This window comes from Sceloporus occidentalis, unplaced genomic scaffold (assembly GCF_023333645.1).
Source record: "Sceloporus occidentalis isolate IW3139 unplaced genomic scaffold, rSceOcc1.0.p SCAF_9, whole genome shotgun sequence".
In the NCBI taxonomy this organism is placed as follows: Eukaryota; Metazoa; Chordata; class Lepidosauria; order Squamata; family Phrynosomatidae; genus Sceloporus; species Sceloporus occidentalis.
Genome location: NW_028316989.1, coordinates 16,158,925 through 16,173,177, shown reverse-complemented (window position 1 = coordinate 16,173,177; position 14,253 = coordinate 16,158,925). Strand labels below are relative to the sequence as shown.

General features: G+C 47.5%; 1 protein-coding gene across 4 annotated transcripts in view; it reads right to left on the bottom strand.

Annotated features, from left to right (window-relative positions):
• Window positions 1–12,650, bottom strand: part of JHY (junctional cadherin complex regulator) — a 42,335-nt gene extending 29,685 nt beyond the window's left edge. Inside the window, exons 1-2 of one of the 4 annotated variants that reach the window (XM_089537400.1) lie at window positions 12,310–12,650; window positions 11,202–11,546 (exon numbers count right to left, since the gene is read on the bottom strand). In XM_089537400.1, the coding sequence (XP_089393526.1) occupies window positions 11,202–11,546; window positions 12,310–12,335 (371 nt within the window). In that variant the 5' untranslated portion in view covers window positions 12,336–12,650. Of the gene's footprint in view, window positions 1–3,080; window positions 5,388–11,201; window positions 11,712–12,309 lie in introns of those variants that run through there. The other 3 variants (XM_089537398.1, XM_089537402.1, XM_089537401.1) reach the window with 3 other exon arrangements.
• Between the last annotated feature and the right edge of the window lie 1,603 nt (window positions 12,651–14,253).

Here is a 14,253-nt window from a genome sequence, read left to right as displayed (position 1 = left end):
TCCAATTGCCTGCCTGTAAGAAGATAAGCCCTCCCTTCAGCCACCATCTTGGGGGGAGAGAGGCAGGCTAGCTACAACTGCCTGCCTGAAAGAAGTAAAGCCCTCCCTTCAGCCACCAACTTGGGGGAGAGAGGCAGGCTAGCTCCAACTGCCTGCCTGTAAGAAGAAAAGCCCTCCCTTCAGCCACCATCTTGGGGAGAGAGAGGCAGGCTAGCTCCAACTGCCTGCCTGAAAGAAGTAAAGCCCTCCCTTCAGCCACCAACTTGGGGGAGAGAGGCAGGCAAGCTCCAACTGCCTGCCTGAAAGAAGAAAAGCCCTCCCTTCAGCCACCAACTTGGGGGAGAGAGGCAGGCTAGCTCCAACTGCCTGCCTGAAAGAAGAAAAGCCCTCCCTTCAGCCACCATCTTGGGGAGAGAGGCAGGCTAGCTCCAACTGCCTGCCTGTAAGAAGATAAGCCCTCCCTTCAGCCACCATCTTGTGGGGAGAGAGGCAGGCTAGCTCCAACTGCCTGCCTGAAAGAAGAAAAGCCCTCCCTTCAGCCACCATCTTGGGGGAGAAAGGCAGGCTAGCTCCAACTGCCTGCCTGTAAGAAGATAAGCCCTCCCTTCAGCCACCATCTTGGGGGGAGAGAGGCAGGCTAGCTCCAACTGACTGCCTGAAAGAAGTAAAGCCCTCCCTTCAGCCACCAACTTGGGGGGAGAGAGGCAGGCTAGCTCCAACTGCCTGCCTGAAAGAAGTAAAGCCCTCCCTTCAGCCACCATCTTGGGGTGAGAGAGGCAGGCTAGCTCCCACTGCCTGCCTGTAAGAAGAAAAGCCCTCCCTTCAGCCACCATCTTGGGGAGAGAGAGGCAGGCTAGCTCCAACTGCCTGCCTGAAAGAAGACAAGCCCTCCCTTCAGCCACCATCTTGTGGGGAGAGAGGCAGGCTAGCTCCAACTGCCTGCCTGAAAGAAGAAAAGCCCTCCCTTCAGCCACCAATTTGGGGGGAGAGAGGCAGGCTAGCTCCAACTGCCTGGCTGAAAGAAGATAAGCCCTCCCTTCAGCCACCATCTTGTGGGGAGAGAGGCAGGCTAGCTCCAACTGCCTGCCTGAAAGAAGAAAAGCCCTCCCTTCAGCCACCATCTTGGGGGGAGAGAGGCAGGCTAGCTCCAACTGTCTGCCTGAAAGAAGAAAAGCCCTCCCTTCAGCCACCATCTTGTGGGGAGAGAGGCAGGCTAGCTCCAACTGCCTGCCTGAAAGAAGAAAAGCCCTCCCTTCAGCCACCATCTTGGGGGGAGAGAGGCAGGCTAGCTCCAACTGCCTGCCTGAAAGAAGAAAAGCCCTCCCTTCAGCCACCATCTTGGGGAGAGAGGCAGGCTAGCTCCAACTGCCTGCCTGAAAGAAGATAAGCCCTCCCTTCAGCCACCATCTTGTGGGGAGAGAGGCAGGCTAGTTCCAACTGCCTGCCTGAAAGAAGTAAAGCCCTCCCTTCAGCCACCATCTTGTGGGGAGAGAGGCAGGCTAGCTCCAACTGCCTGCCTGAAAGAAGATAAGCCCTCCCTTCAGCCACCATCTTGGGGGAGAGAGGCAGGCTAGCTCCCACTGCCTGCCTGAAAGAAGAAAAGCCCTCCCTTTAGGCACCATCTTGGGGGGAGAGAGGCAGGCTAGCTCCAACTGCCTGCATGGAAGAAGAAAAGCCCTCCCTTCAGCCACCATCTTGTGGGGAGAGAGGCAGGCTAGCTCCAACTGCCTGCCTGAAAGAAGACAAGCCCTCCCTTCAGCCACCATCTTGTGGGGAGAGAGGCAGGCTAGCTCCAACTGCCTGCAGCCTGAAAGAAGACAAGCCCTCCCTTCAGCCACCATCTTGGGGGGAGAGAGGCAGGCTAGCTCCAACTGTCTGCCTGAAAGAAGAAAAGCCCTCCCTTCAGCCACCATCTTGTGGGGAGAGAGGCAGGCTAGCTCCAACTGCCTGCCTGAAAGAAGAAAAGCCCTCCCTTCAGCCACCATCTTGGGGGGAGAGAGGCAGGCTAGCTCCAACTGCCTGCCTGAAAGAAGAAAAGCCCTCCCTTCAGCCACCATCTTGGGGAGAGAGGCAGGCTAGCTCCAACTGCCTGCCTGAAAGAAGATAAGCCCTCCCTTCAGCCACCATCTTGTGGGGAGAGAGGCAGGCTAGTTCCAACTGCCTGCCTGAAAGAAGTAAAGCCCTCCCTTCAGCCACCATCTTGTGGGGAGAGAGGCAGGCTAGCTCCAACTGCCTGCCTGAAAGAAGATAAGCCCTCCCTTCAGCCACCATCTTGGGGGAGAGAGGCAGGCTAGCTCCCACTGCCTGCCTGAAAGAAGAAAAGCCCTCCCTTTAGGCACCATCTTGGGGGGAGAGAGGCAGGCTAGCTCCAACTGCCTGCATGGAAGAAGAAAAGCCCTCCCTTCAGCCACCATCTTGTGGGGAGAGAGGCAGGCTAGCTCCAACTGCCTGCCTGAAAGAAGACAAGCCCTCCCTTCAGCCACCATCTTGTGGGGAGAGAGGCAGGCTAGCTCCAACTGCCTGCAGCCTGAAAGAAGACAAGCCCTCCCTTCAGCCACCATCTTGTGGGGAGAGAGGCAGGCTAGCTCCAACTGCCTGCCTGAAAGAAGAAAAGCCCTCCCTTCAGCCACCATCTTGGGGGGAGAGAGGCAGGCTAGCTCCAACTGCCTGCCTGAAAGAAGAAAAGCCCTCCCTTCAGCCACCATCTTGGGGGGAGAGAGGCAGGCTAGCTCCAACTGCCTGCCTGAAAGAAGATAAGCCCTCCCTTCAGCCACCATCTTGGGGGAGAGAGGCAGGCTAGCTCCAACTGCCTGCCTGTAAGAAGAAAAGCCCTCCCTTCAGCCACCATCTTGGGGAGAGAGAGGCAGGCAAGCTCCAACTGCCTGCCTGAAAGAAGAAAAAGCCCTCCTTCTGACCACCATCTTGAGGGGGAGAGAGGCCTGTTATGTTTTATTTTAACTTTGTATTGTACTTCCTGTTGTACACCGCTTTGATCTAATTTGGAAAAGCGGTATATAAATAAACATTATTATTATTATTATTATTATTATTATTATTATTATTATTAAATAGAGGGTCACCCCTTGTGATGGATTGACTCCAAAACCAACTAATCAGAAGGCAGCTGAGGACCAGCCAATGATATAGAATGTGGGCTGGGACTTTTAACAATGCCGAGCTGACAGTTGGGAGTCAGTTGGAACTGTGACAGTTTAGAACGTCAGTTGGGGTTTAGACTCTTGAGGGAGGAGGCTGGTGTCCAGTAGTTGAGGGAACAGTCAAGTCCAAGAGAGGGCTGTGTTCCAGACATTCCTGAGGGAATAGTCAGTTAGGGAACTGCTTTGTCCAGAGAGGGACTGTATTAGTTTCGGGGAGTCTAGAAAAGAGAGACTCAGGGTAGCCAGACTTTAAAAGAGAGGTTTCGGTTACATTATTTCTTGAGAGATATTATAGCCTTGGTGGCTGAGTTAGTAAAAAGAATTACCTAAAGAGGGACAGGGAAGTCCTTAGGTGGTTGAAGACTATTTGGGGAAAGAGAAATAACAGTAACGAAATAAAGAGTACAAATGTAACAAAGTAACACGTGCCTGAACTAACAGCTGTTTGCTACCGTTTAGTTCAAGTCATATCTGTTTAAACCCTTTGTTCAATAAAGTTCATATTTTGATTTATCTAAAGGCTTGTCTGCCATATATAGTTTATCCACGCTACTATATGATATAATACTGTGAACCTGCCACATAAGAAAGGGGGTTCATTATATAAATTGGTTGGCAGTGGTGGGATAACAAAAGTCCCAGGCGCCTGCCACAACAGAAAGGAACTTCGTCACACCCCTCTCTCTCAATACTGTACCTCCAACCTGTGCTGGCCAAATGGCCGTAATAAAGTTATTATTCTGTATTATGTACCTCCAACCCAGACCCAGTTTGTCCACTGAATAAGGGTTACATTGACTCCCTGTTCCTAAAATGGGGGAGATCAGAGATGCTGGGGTTCTTCTTTAAATGCCTAGTTCAAAGCGGAAGCAGGCAGGGAGCATCCTAGTCCTATGGTATATTTGTCACTGTTAATGGACTCCATTTGAGTACATACTGTGATAATTTGAAAGTACATAAAATCAAATTTCCATTTAATGAAAAGCGTGGTGCTCAGTTAGGAACCCACCCACCTCCCTCCACTAAATCTGGAGCATGCTTCCTCTACAATTAACATCCTTTTCCACTTGCAGGGGGAAAAAATGGTCAATAACCAGCCACTTTGCCCATTGAGGAGGCATATGAAAGTGCGCTATTAATAATTTAGCCCTCTTTTCTTTTTGCCACATTCATTTCTAAGTAGACCATTAAATGGAATGTGTTTATCGTTTTTTAATTCGGGCTTAATTTAATCCTTTTAAACAACAATTATTTCACATTGACGCCGCATCAATGCTTCGGCAAACGCAAGAAATCCAATTTCTATTTGCGCAGACTAGGCAAATTAATGCATCTATCAAAGCAAGCGAGGAAGACAAAACAACCACTCTGGATTTTTTTTTAAAAGAAGACCCACAACACACATATAAATCTTCCATTTATGCAGTTATTGAATGAAATAGGACAACTATTCCATTGGCACTTTCCCAAACATCTTTCCAAATGGTAACTTTTTCTAGCTGCATTTTAAAAACTCTTGAAAGCTGCAGCCCTAAGTGTACTTACTAGAAATCAATGGAACTTATGGCCATTTACAGCTAGCTATTCACTCACTACTCTGTTCATGTAACCTCTTATAAGCTGTCTGTCTGCATTGTCTAGCCAAGGAGAAAAAGAAAGACATTTACTAAGAAATAAAATGAAGGCAGCCCTGGTGTCCAAGCCATTAAAAGAGAGAAATGAACTTTAAAAAATGCTTAAAAATACAAGACAGAAAGGTTGCACTTGAATAAATTTAATTTCTTGTCACTCTTAATATGTTTTGAGTGTATTTGTATAGGAACTTAAAAACAATTCAATATACAGGTTGAGTATCCCTTCTCCTGAATCCTGAAATCCCAAATAGCCCCAAATGCAGAATTATCCACATGGTTGGCTGAGATAGCGACACCTTTGCTTTCTGACAGTTCAATGTACACAACCTTTGTTTCATGCACAAAATTATTATTTTTTAAAATATTATGTATGAAATTACCTTCAGGCTAAGTGTATAAAGTGTATGCAAAACATAAATCAGTATCATATTTAGACCTGGATGCCCATCAATAAGATTATGTTTTTGCAAATATTCCAAAATCAAAAAATACCTCCAAAAATCCTAAACGCTTTTGCCCCCAACCATTTCAGATAAGGGAGACTCAGCCTATATAAGGCAAGCAATGCCTATCTTATTGCCAGTGTCCTCATGCGTAAGTCATGCTAAACATGCAGGGCAATTTATTCACCATAGCATAACTGAAATAAGAAAAGCCCTCCCTTCAGCCCCCATCTTGAGAGGGAGAAAGGCAGGCTAGCTCCAACTGCCTGCCTGGAAGAAGGAAAGCCCTCCCTTCAGCCACCATCTTGTGGGGAGAGAGGCAGGCTAGCTCCAACTGCCTGCCTGGAAGAAGGAAAGCCCTCCCTTCAGCCACCATCTTGGGGGAGAGAGAGGCAGGCTAGCTCCAACTGCCTGCCTGGAAGAAGGAAAGCCCTCCCTTCAGCCACCATCTTGTGGGGAGAGAGGCAGGCTAGCTCCAACTGCCTGCCTGTAAGAAGAAAAGCCCTCCTTTCAGCCACCATCTTGGGGGAGAGAGGCAGGCTAGCTCCAACTGCCTGCCTGTAAGAAGAAAAGCCCTCCCTTCAGCCACCATCTTGGGGGAGAGAGGCAGGCTAGCTCCAACTGCCTGCCTGGAAGAAGGAAAGCCCTCCCTTCAGCCACCTTCTTGGGGGAGAGAGAGGCAGGCTAGCTCCAACTGCCTGCCTGGAAGAAGGAAAGCCCTCCCTTCAGCCACCATCTTGTGGGGAGAGAGGCAGGCTAGCTCCAACTGCCTGCCTGTAAGAAGAAAAGCCCTGCTTTCAGCCACCATCTTGGGAGAGAGAGGCAGGCTAGCTCCAACTGCCTGCCTGTAAGAAGAAAAGCCCTCCCTTCAGCCACCATCTTGTGGGGAGAGAGGCAGGCTAGCTCCAACTGCCTGCCTGAAAGAAGACAAGCCCTCCCTTCAGCCACCATCTTGTGGGGAGAGAGGCAGGCTAGCTCCAACTGCCTGCCTGTAAGAAGAAAAGCCCTGCTTTCAGCCACCATCTTGGGGTAGAGAGGCAGGCTAGCTCCAACTGCCTGCCTGTAAGAAGAAAAGCCCTCCCTTCAGCCACCATCTTGTGGGGAGAGAGGCAGGCTAGCTCCAACTGCCTGCCTGTAAGAAGAAAAGCCCTCCCTTCAGCCACCATCTTGTGCGGAGAGAGGCAGGCTAGCTCCAACTGCCTGCCTGAAAGAAGATAAGCCCTCCCTTCAGCCACCATCTTGGGGGAGAGAGAGGCAGGCTAGCTCCAACTGCCTGCTTGGAAGAAGGAAAGCCCTCCCTTCAGCCACCATCTTGGGGGGAGAGAGGCAGGCTAGCTCCAACTGCCTCCCTGAAAGAAGACAAGCCCTCCCTTCAGCCACCATCTTGTGGGGAGAGAGGCAGGCTAGCTCCAACTGCCTGCCTGTAAGAAGATAAGCCCTCCCTTCAGCCACCATCTTGGGGGAGAGAGGCAGGCAAGCTCCAACAGCCTCTGCCTGAAAGAAGAAAAGCCCTCCCTTCAGCCACCATCTTGGGGGGAGAGAGGCAGGCAAGCTCCAACTGCCTTCCTGAAAGAAGAAAAGCCCTCCCTTCAGCCACCATCTTGGGGGGAGAGAGGCAGGCTAGCTCCAACTGCCTGCCTGTAAGAAGAAAAGCCCTCCCTTCAGCCACCATCTTGGTGGGAGAAAGGCAGGCTAGCTCCAACTGCCTGCCTGAAAGAAGACAAGCCCTCCCTTCAGCCACCATCTTGGGGGAAGAGAGTCAGGCTAGCTCCAACTGCCTGCCTGTAAGAAGAAAAGCCCTCCCTTCAGCCACCATCTTGGGGGAGAGAGGCAGGCAAGCTCCAACTGCCTGCCTGTAAGAAGAAAAGCCCTCCCTTCAGCCACCATCTTGGGGGGAGAGAGGCAGCCTAGCTCCAACTGCCTGCCTGTAAGAAGAAAAGCCCTCCCTTCAGCCACCATCTTGGGGGAAGAGAGTCAGGCTAGCTCCAACTGCCTGCCTGTAAGAAGAAAAGCCCTCCCTTCAGCCACCATCTTGGGGGGAGAGAGGCAGCCTAGCTCCAACTGCCTGCCTGTAAGAAGAAAAGCCCTCCCTTCAGCCACCATCTTGGGGGAAGAGAGTCAGGCTAGCTCCAACTGCCTGTCTGAAAGAAGAAAAGCCCTCTCTTCAGCCACCATCTTGGGGAGAGAGAGGCAGGCTAGCTCCCACTGCCTGCCTGTAAGAAGAAAAGCCCTCCCTTCAGCCACCATCTTGGGGGAAGAGAGTCAGGCTAGCTCCAACTGCCTGCCTGAAAGAAGAAAAGCCCTCTCTTCAGCCACTATCTTGGGGGGAGAGAGGCAGGCAAGCTCCAACTGCCTGCCTGTAAGAAGAAAAGCCCTCCCTTCAGCCACCATCTTGGGGGAGAGAGGCAGGCTAGCTCCAACTGCCTGCTTGAAAGAAGAAAAGCCCTCCCTTCAGTCGCCATCTTGGGGAAGAGAGGCAGGCTAGCTCCAACTGTCTGCCTGAAAGAAGTAAAGCCCTCCCTTCAGCCACCATCTTGGGGGAGAGAGGCAGGCTAGCTCCAACTGCCTGCCTGTAAGAAGAAAAGCCCTCCCTTCAGCCACCATCTTGGGGAGAGAGAGGCAGGCAAGCTCCAACTGCCTGCCTGAAAGAAGAAAAAGCCCTCCTTCTGACCACCATCTTGAGGGGGAGAGAGGCCTGTTATGTTTTATTTTAACTTTGTATTGTACTTCCTGTTGTACACCGCTTTGATCTAATGTGGAAAAGCGGTATATAAATAAACATTATTATTATTATTATTATTATTATTATTATTATTATTATTAAATAGAGGGTCACCCCTTGTGATGGATTGACTCCAAAACCAACCACTCAGAAGGCAGCTGAGGACCAGCCAATGATATAGACTGTGGGCTGGGACTTTTAAAAATCCCGAGCTGACAGTTGGGAGTCAGTTGGAACTGTGACAGTTTAGAACGTCAGTTGGGGTTTAGACTCTTGAGGGAGGAGGCTGGTGTCCAGTAGTTGAGGGAACAGTCAAGTCCAAGAGAGGGCTGTGTTCCAGACATTCCTGAGGGAATAGTCAGTTAGGGAACTGCTTTGTCCAGAGAGGGACTGTATTAGTTTCGGGGAGTCTAGAAAAGAGAGACTCAGGGTAGCCAGACTTTAAAAGAGAGGTTTCGGTTACATTATTTCTTGAGAGATATTATAGCCTTGGTGGCTGAGTTAGTAAAAAGAATTACCTAAAGAGGGACAGGGAAGTCCTTAGGTGGTTGAAGACTATTTGGGGAAAGAGAAATAACAGTAATGAAATAAAGAGTACAAATGTAACAAAGTAACATGTGCCTGAACTAACAGCTGTTTGCTACCGTTTAGTTCAAGTCATATCTGTTTAAACCCTTTGTTCAATAAAGTTCATATTTTGATTTATCTAAAGGCTTGTCTGCCATATATAGTTTATCCACGCTACTATATGATATAATACTGTGAACCTGCCTGAAAGAATTAAAGCCCTCCCTTCAGCCACCATCTTGAGAGGGAGAGAAAGGCAGGCTAGCTCCAACTGCCTGCCTGAAAGAAGAAAAGCCCTCCCTTCAGCCGCCATCTTTTTTTTAAATAGTATTTATTCATTTTTCCAAATAACAAATTAAAAATTTACATACAACAGTCATACATGGAGTAAGAAGAGTACATCGATCTCTCAGAATGATCATACCTATGTTACTCCTTCCCATTCTCCCCTCTATCTCTCCTATTTCCCCTCCCTTCTCTCCTAAACCCCCCCTTTTCATACAGTCTTCACTCACTACTTCCCTACCATCAGAAACCTTTAATTCTATATCTATTGTTCTAATTATCTAAAATAGAATTAAGTTCACGTTATTTATAATTTGTTTTCTGTTTAAATCAGAAAGAGAAAAATAAAGCAAACGGAATAGAATAACATCTTCACCCTAATCTCTACAATCTTAGCCTCAGAGTGCGTAACATTAGGATCATTACTGTTAAACAATGTAAAACTTCCCAGTTAATAAACCATATAAGTGTTAAGCATTTTTCCCTTAAAAAGAATTCATACCTAGACTACCTATGTTCCCCCATGAGTTTTGGAAGTACTTAATTACTTTCTCCCAATCTTCTACAAATGAATTTGATGGTTCATTTCTTATTCCCCTAGAGAGTCTGTCCAGTTCCATCATATCCATGAGTTTAAATCTCCAATCTTCCTTCGTCGGGATCTCTTTTAGTTTCCATCTTTGAGCATAAATAAACCTTGCAGCTGATAACATGTAAAATAAAGTTTTACCAGATTTTTTTTCACTATCTAGGTCAATTATATTGAGTAAGAAGACTTCAGGCGAAAACTTAAGCGACAGAGACATCGATTTCTTAATTTCAAAATAAATCATTTTCCAAAATTTTCCATCTTGGGGGGAGAGAGGCAGGCTAGCTCCAACTGCCTGCCTGAAAGAAGAAAAGCCCTCCCTTCAGCCACCATCTTGAGGGAGAGAAAGGCAGGCTAGCTCCGAGAAGCCAAGTCCTCCCTCCAGTCCATCAGCCTTGGTCCAGGCCTTGGAGGTAGAGAAGAACTGCTGGACCTCATCCCCTTCCCCACCACCACTCCCTTCTTTTGTGTCGTGTCTTTTAGATTGTAAGCCTGAGGGCAGGGAACCGTCTGATTAAAAAGATTATATGTACAGCGCTGTGTAAATTTACAGTGCTTTATAAATAAATAAATAAATAAATAAAAATAACAACAACAACTGACATATTCTGCTGACAGGGCCGGAAATGAAGTTGCATTTCATTTATCTTTTGCGCATTGCAATTGTGGAAAGTGTATTGCAAAGAAGCACCCAGTGATTGATGTGTGTTGTGCAATGTTGCTATTCAGCATGGAGGTTGCATTGTGGAGGTGCAGCATAGCTCTGAATGCAAGTTTTTACACTATGCTGAAAGGATGTTTGGTTGCAGCCAAAGTGTCATAGGGCAGGTTAGGTTCTGAACCTGCACCTGCTTAATAGGGCAGCATTTTCTCTCCAAGCTTAGAATCTGTTGATCTTTTAAATATCCCATTGACAGCACTGGGAATGAAAAGAACTACACCTATACCGAACCAAAGATTGGATATGAAAACCACTGGGTGACTTTGGGTTAATCACACTCTCTCAACCTCAATGGATGGCAATGGCAAACCCCCTCTGAAGAAATGCGCCAAGAAAACCTCATGATCGGGTCACCTTAGGCTCACCAGAAGTTGGAAATGAAGGCACAAAGCAACAACAGCAAATGACTATACCTACTTCGGTTGGTGGGGTTCAGGGACTGAATCTATGGGCATTCTGGGCCTCATTCCCACTACCTTTTAAATAAGATTGGAAATTGGTTTGAACCAGTTTAAATGACCCTGGTTCGCACTTGAACCAAATCGCTGAAACGATTCGGAGAGGGGAGGCCATGCACTAGACCCATTTAACTCGCGTCTTTCTGACACTGATTTTTCCAGCATCTTTTTGGATAAACTGATTCCACCCAAGTCTGAACTAGATGTAGATCGGAATCGATTTAAATTTGCTCTTTGGCTGGCTGGAGCGGGTCCATTTTGAATCGATTCATTCATGAATGTGAGCCACAAGTGGGTTATTTTATTTTATTTTGCAGCAAGAAAATGCAGTCGGGGCAAATGTGAACCACGCTTTGCTGCCGAACCAATCCATCGATTTGGTTCACAAAGCGATTTATTTGCAAGTGGGAATGCAGCCCTGGAAAAACAAAAGGGCATTTGCAGATCTTGCAGAATACCCCATTGGGAGGAGGATCATCCACAGTTGGGAACACCGGACTAAATATGCTCTTTGCTTCACCGGCTACACCTTATTGTAGGTCCTTCCTCAGACTGATCAGCCTGACTGAACCAAGGAACATGATGGAATCACTTTGTTTGAATTGCAGAAATGATCAAGTTTACCTTGCACTGCTACAGTTTTCCTTCCCACCAATGCTTCCACTGGGAATCTGCATTTCTTCCATATCCGATCCTCCTCCATCATCTTCCAGGCCTTGTTCCTCCAAGCTGTCTTCCTCCAAGCTGTTTTCCTCCAAACTGTCTTCTTCCAGCTCTCCACCAGACTGGTACACCATCTTCTCCATCTTATGGATCCGTTCCTGAAGTTCAAGCTGATAGTCTATCTCTTGAGCGAGGCTTTCTGAATCCGATTCATTTTGTGACAACCCTTCCGATGCTGTTTGCAAAAAGGAGTAGTGGATGTGTGGCTGGGTCAGCCCTTTGGAGGTTGGCTGGTTTGCAGCCATGCTACAAAATGTTTGGAAATAAACAGAGAAATACATTTTTTTCACGGGACACAATCTTTTAGCTGTTAAGACAAATGAGATCAAGACAAAACACACTGCAGAAACAATCCAATTTGAGACTGCTGGATTCCCTGGCTCAGTGCTAGGAACTATAGTTTCATGAGACATTTAGCCTTCTCTGGGGCCACAGCTACAATTCCCAGGATTCCCTAGCAGTGAGGCATTTAAAGTGGTCCCAAACTGGATTATTTCTGCAATGTATTTTGGACCATTCTTCCATAATTAACTGTTGCTATCATTGGTTTTACCAGCAGTATGGAGTTAGAGTTTTATATATATCTGTATCTATACACACACACACACACACACACACACACCACTGAAGTAATTATGGTTCCATCCTAATGAGTCCTGGGATTTATAGTTTGCATTTATAGTTTTATAGTTTATAGACTTATAGCTGAATCCTCTGCTAGAGCATTCTAGTCCATTCCCCATAACACCCAAGATACCATGAGAAAGAGGGACAGAATATTAGTTCAGGTTACTTTTGTACTTGAGTTTAAGATTTTCTTAGCTCCAAAACACATTGCAAAAATAATCCAGTCTGAGACTGCTTTAACTGCCCTGGCTCCATAGGATAGGCAATGAAAGTGGGGCCAAACTGCACCATTTCTGAAGTGCAGAGGCTCCCCAGGAGCCAGTGCTAAGGTCCCTCCCACCTAAAAAATGACCCCTCTCCCTCCCTCTCCCTTTCTTATTACCTTTTATCAATAACGTCAAGAGCCATTCACAGACTCCCTCTCCATCATCCCTGCTGCGCCACTAGCGCTGCGTCTCCATGGCAACGGTACACAGAAGCAGCATCCTTCCCACTCTCACTCTCTTTCTCCTTCCTTCCTTTTTTGGCATGTACCAACTCTCTGGAGGGGGAAGCACAGCACTCCCCCATCCCTCAGCGTCAATGGGATCTTCCACAGGTTGCACTTGCAAAGCAGCAAAAGGATGCATCTGCACCAGTGATTCCCAAACCTTGATCCTCCAGATCAGGGGTAGGCAACCTTTTTGAGCCGGGGGCCGGGTTGCTGTCCCTCAGACAACTGGGGGGCCGGAGCCAAAAAATAAATAATTAAATAGTTTTTTAAACAATTAAATAAATAAATAAATAAACTGGGACAAATGTAGGACAACATTTTCAAATGGTGGACACTTTTTTTAAAAAAGTGGAGGACACGCAAAATTTTGCTGATTTTTTTAAAAAATGTTAATATAAATGCATGTTTCTGAGGCGCCTATAGACAATTGCCCCCCCTTGCTCCTGCATGCAAGAGGCCAAAGGCCCTGGCGGCAATCGGCGGCAGGACCGGGCTGGGGCTGGTCCCAAAGCCTCGCCGGGCTGCATCCGGCCCGCGGGCCGCAGGTTGCCTACCCCTGCTCCAGATGGTCAGGCTTGATTCTGCTTAGCTTCCAAGATCAGACAGTATGCAGTGCCCTATCCCTTGTACTGGGGCCAGGATAATATTAGTTTTCTTCTTCCAAAAGTTTATTCCCCCCCTCCTCCAAAAAAGATGTGGCTGTTGTTTTGTGTGCCTTCAAGTCTTTTCTGACTTATGGGGACCCTAAGGAGTACCTATCATATGCGTTTCTTTTGGCAAGATTTCTTCAGAGGAGGTTTGCCTCTGCCTTCCTCTTAGGCTGAGAGAGTGTGACCCCGCCCAAAGCCACCCCGTAAGTCTCCATGGCCGACTGCAGATTCAAACTAAAACCTGGAGTGAATTCTACAATCTTGCGGGGAAAAACAGCCCCCCCAAAAAAATGTGGCACTCAAGGCCAACCAACGGGTTTCCATGGCTGAGTGGGATTCAAACTCTGGTGTCCAAAGTCGTAGTCCAAGGCGCAAACTAGTACACCATGCTGAGTCTCTGTTCCCATGTTTGTTGTTGTGTGCCTTTCTAGTTGTTTCCAACTTATGGCAACCCCAAGGTGATGCTACCATGGGGTTTTCTTGGCAAGCTTTTTTCAGAGGGGGGGGGTGCCATTGCCATCCTCTGAGGTTGAGAGAGTGTGACTTGGCCAAGGTCACTCAGTGGGTTTGCATGGCCGAATCGGGATTAGAATCCAAATCTTCAGAGTCCAATGCTCAAACCTTGTTAGCACTCTGGCTCTCCTAAAACCCTCCAGCCTTAGACACAAAGATGAATCACTTTGTATACACACTCCCTAGGTAGTTTCACTCTTTCCATCTGCAATGTGAGAATAATAATTCTGACCCACCTTGTAGGACAGTTGAGATGTTTTACCAAAATAATGAGCACAAAGTGCTTTGTACCTTCTGACAGGGTCAATTAATGCTTCAGTATCTTATTGTATTTGTTGTTGTTTGCCTCCAAGTCATTTCTGACTTCTAAGGTGAACCTATCATAGGGTTTTCTTGGCAAGTTTCTTCAAAGGGAATTTGCCATTGGCATCCACTGAGAGAGTGCAAGGTGCCCAAGGCCACCCAATGGGTTGGTAGAGCTGAACTGGGATTCGAACCCTGGCCTCCAGAGTCATAGCCCACCATTCAAACCACAAAATAACAACAACATACACAGATTGCAGATTTTCAAGAGGATATGCAGCTTTGTTATCTTTGGAGACCACTTTTACGAGTCACTTCTCCTGATCCGAAATCCCATTGAAGATGTTGATCATGGAAGGTATTGTGT